The sequence below is a fragment of the Aptenodytes forsteri genome, unplaced genomic scaffold (assembly GCF_000699145.1).
Source record: "Aptenodytes forsteri isolate BGI_AS27 unplaced genomic scaffold, ASM69914v1 Scaffold68, whole genome shotgun sequence".
NCBI classification, from domain to species: domain Eukaryota; kingdom Metazoa; phylum Chordata; class Aves; order Sphenisciformes; family Spheniscidae; genus Aptenodytes; species Aptenodytes forsteri.
The window spans coordinates 2,117,541-2,121,669 of record NW_008795382.1 but is presented as its reverse complement, the minus strand read 5'-3'; the positions used below and the strand labels follow the sequence as shown (position 1 = coordinate 2,121,669).

The window sequence follows — 4,129 nt, the reverse complement described above, 5'->3', positions numbered from 1 at the left end:
CCAAAAAATGATCTTGAGGCATGGGTGTCCAAACGCTTCTAGGCGTCGTGTGCCAACATACGGGTTTGGGGGCCGGCTCTTCCACATTCTGTTTGGAAAAACGTTGGCTGTGCGTGCCCTCTGCATCGCGTTTCGTACGCCCTGGGTGGACGGTGATGGTTCTGTGGCAGGAGGTGGCTGACAGGAGTTCTTTATCCGTGATTTTCTCTTTCCTGTCTTTGTGTGTGGCATTGAGCACAAGCTAGCCGATTCTTTCCAGCACGTATCAGTAAGCTGTAATACATACGTTACTGAGCGTGTGATTTTTTTTTTAGAATCTTTATGGGATTAAAAATTCACGCTTGGGGAGGGGCCTAGTAATTCTGAACTTTTTAACACACAAAATGAGCAAATTGAAACTTACTCTCTCATTTTATCTTTTAGATCAACTCATATGTAGAATGTTGTGAGTCTATGAAGCACCTTAGCAGTTTCTTTCACTCCTCCTAGAAGGCCAGGTGTCGCAGGAAAACTTCACTTTTCTGTTACAAGAACTAAGCGGCATCCAGAAACGGCAGCGGATTACCGACCTTCTGCTGAGTGGATGGCGGCACCGTTAAAAATGTAATATTTCAGAAAGTTTATTTTATTCTCACAACGTCCCCCTGCTCGTGGCTGTTCCGGTGTTGATAGTTGAGTTTATCTAAAGAGCGTGAACCTGCCAAAGGCTGTTCATGCGGTGGGCGCAGTAAATGGGAACAAGCTGCTGCTGTTCCCAGAGTAAGTCTCTGCAGCTGAGCCGTTTGAGCGGTTCTCTTGGATTCATCTGTTGAAGGTTTTGGCAGAATCAAAACTCCCCTTCTAAAACAGGGCTCCGCCAGCGCGTCGAGTTTGCCCCCGCAAACTACAGCTTATGCAAGCGGGGTTTGTGCTCCGTCCCTCTTGGTGAGCGCTCTAATAGCGTGCACGCTGATTTCCCCGTGGCTGCTCAGGGACTCAGATTAAGTAGCTATGTAAGAGCTTGCTGGAAAATGATAAGCTGTCCTTGGTGTCCTGGTGAAAGAGGTTGTGAGGAGAGACTGCGTCGTCGGATATGGAATGCTCTGAATCAGAGTATGTGAATTTTAACCTACCTTGCTAATTTAGTACTCCAGAAATACCTCTGAAAACAAACACTGAGCAGCATATGTGCAGCATGTGGGAAGCATGTTGGGTTGCATGCTCCAGGCACAAGACTACGTTGTTTTTAAGTAGTGTTGGTTTAGTGTCTGACCAATTTATATGTCTTGCAAAATACATTCTTGTAACACGCTTCCGAGCTGCTCAGTATTTCCTTTCTACAGACAGGAAATTATGGCAAAGAGGCACTTTAAAATTATGAGACTGTCTCTGATAATTGAGAACAGACCTCGACTTCCTAAATTCCTTAATCATAAGTTAACCCATGCTCCTTTTTATTAGCCCCTGATTCATGTAGAGCCAACGGATTGCCTGCAAATTTCTGTAACGGCGAAAAGGAGTTAGAACCTGGGGCCAAGCAGAAGGGATCAGAACTGCAGTTTCCATTGACATGTAATTTGAGGCAGGAAGCAGTGAAGAGACTTACCCAGCGATGCACGCGGTATCAGGGAAGGCTTTTGATATCAAAGTACAATTTCCCGCAGCTTTATAATTTACCCTGCGACTAGTTTTGTTAGTAGCAAAGTAAAAAATTCTTGAAGTAACTTTTAAATTACTTTTAATTTTAAGAGTAATATGGTTTCTGGTTCAGCAAAGGGAAGATCTGCCCAGGTCTGAACGCCTGGGTGTGCGAGGAGGCCGGGGAAGTCCCTGTTGTTTTCTAGCATTATCTGATGAGTGCATTGTCATTTCATAATTCCCGGAATTTGGCACATCGTAAGCCTGGGGTGAAGCAGAGAGCAGCGAACAGGCTACTGCTCATCACTCACATAACAACAATGGGTGTGTGAAAGGATGTTAAGATTATAAATCCTAAACACTCCAGAAGATCAAGATATTTCACTTATCTGCGGGTCCCAAAGGGAGAAATAAACTAGGAGATGTCTTTGAAAGGCTGCCTTGCCATTGGGCGCAATGACACTGAGACCGCAAGGCTCGGCTGAGCAAGGGGAGGTACATCCTGTAGAGTGTGAAAAACACGATTGCCTCATTGTTCTTGCAAGACCTTCCATTATTTTCAGTTTGTTTATTTGGTGAAGCTTTGCCAAGTTTTGAAATGAGCAGAAATCTAGAATCACCGCTGTGTCTGGTCGGTAGAATTCACTTGCAAAAGCACTTGGAGAACTTGGTTTTTTTTTCCTTTAAAAGAAATATGATCCAATGCAAACACATACATTAATATTACTACTCGCGTGGGTGGACTGTTGCAGGATGGCTCTTTGATTAAGAAGGACCTGTGAATTAGCCAGGATAATTCCAGAACACAGTTCTCATCTTTCCTGCATTAACACTGTAAAGCTTATAAAAGGCTATGGCTAGTGCTGATACTGCATGCTGCTGGGGAGCTGTTTGGAATCTGACTTGGTCATGATGGAAACAGAGCTGTATTTCTATATGTCTGCCTGGTAAACAGTAAGCAAAGAAGCAAAGCAAAGTTGTTTTAAGCCAAGAAGTTGAGTTTTGCAAAGCAGTTGTGAGTAACTGCCAGGCCGGAGAGTGTCTGCCATGCTGCCTCTCCTCCTGCTGGGGCTACTTAAATGTGTTTTCCTTCTCTGCCTTCCTGCAGGTCTCTTCCTTCCTGGAAATTCAGCAAAGAGTTAGCGTTCCCAGGCTGTTGGATCTCTTCCGTGTTAATGGATAATATTTGATATGTGCCCTGTAAATCCTGCCCTGGGACTCTGTGACCGGTGGGGTGCCTGATGCCTGTAATCCCCATTCCCCGCCGGGTCCGTTCGTTCCACGGCCCCCACACGACCTGCCTGCATTCGGCCTGTGGCCCGGTACGGACCACTCACTTGGTGCGCACCAAGTACAACAATTTCGACATCTATCTCAAATCCCGATGGATGTATGGATTCATCCGTTTCCTGCTGTACTTCAGCTGCAGCCTGTTTACCTCCATCCTCTGGGTGGCACTCTCTATCTTGTTTTGCCTTCAGTACCTTGGCATCCGGATCTTTCTGCGTTTCCAGTACAAACTCTCCATCATACTCCTCTTACTGGGGCGAAGGCGGGTAGACTTCAGCCTCATGAATGAACTGCTCATCTACGGAATTCATGTGACCATGCTGCTAGTGGGGGGGCTGGGATGGTGTTTCATGGTATTTGTGGATATGTAAATAAAACAAGCGCATGCGGGCTGAGAAGGTGACTTTTCTTCTACCCCAAAATGTGTCAAAATCTTCTTTTCTTTTTTATATAAATTAATTTATTTATCAGTGCTACTTTTTATTGATAAATTAACGTACTCGTCTCTGGAATTTGTATCTTTTTGAGAGTTGAGGTGCCATTTTGATGATCGAAGTGCAACACTTGACTGGGTGTTTTTCCTTTGCACAGTGCAAGTTATTACAAATTGCTTCTAGTCCATAGGAGCCTACCTTGCTGCTGTTCCTGTATTCCGGTGGGCATCGAAAAGGCAGTGATTTATCTGGAGGACAGAAGCCAGATAACTTTGCACCCCACGCCCTTAATCCATCTTCAGCCTTTTTCTAAAAATGTTCCTTAATGTCTCAGGCGTGTAACACGTATCCTACTTGACCAGTGTTATCCTTTCTCTCTGTAGTTTGCATTTTGCATATTCCCTGCTAAGAATACGGGGCCAAACTCAACAGAGTGTAGGGGTTTTGGGGGTGGGTTTTTTTCTGTTTTGTTTTTAGACTTGTGCAAGACGTGCTTTTGACCCACTACGCTGTTCTGTTCACTTTAACGTAACTATATAGCTTCAAATGGCTTTGTCCTTTTCAGGCAGTTGGTGCTGAGTAATTGACTCTTACCCTAACAGAACAAATCCACTGGAGTGAAGGGAGCAGAGCTTGGTATCGTGCTCTTGAAGTTCCCAGTCACGGCAAATATGTTATCATTTTGGAGTGATTAAGGGGAACCCGTTGCAATGGTCCTTAGCGTTTAGATCTTGGTGTTTGGTTCTACTTTTCCCCGAATTGATGAGTTCCAGTTTTCTCACAGAGGT

The 4,129-nt window shown here is 44.8% G+C and overlaps 1 protein-coding gene across 2 annotated transcripts; it reads left to right on the top strand.

Moving 5' to 3' along the window:
- Positions 1–424: 424 nt before the first annotated feature.
- CUNH9orf69 (chromosome unknown C9orf69 homolog) lies at positions 425–3,344 on the top strand. Of its 2 annotated transcripts, none has more exons than XM_009280620.2 (2): positions 425–603; positions 2,726–3,344. In XM_009280620.2, the coding sequence occupies exon 2, from the start codon at positions 2,859–2,861 to the stop codon at positions 3,276–3,278; it is 420 nt and encodes a 139-aa protein (XP_009278895.1). In that variant the 5' UTR covers positions 425–603; positions 2,726–2,858; the 3' UTR covers positions 3,279–3,344. The 2 variants fall into 2 exon arrangements, with proteins under 2 accessions (XP_009278895.1, XP_009278896.1); XM_009280621.2 differs by lacking the exon at positions 425–603 and adding an exon at positions 623–1,092 and having other exon boundaries at positions 2,726–3,329.
- Positions 3,345–4,129: the final 785 nt, after the last annotated feature.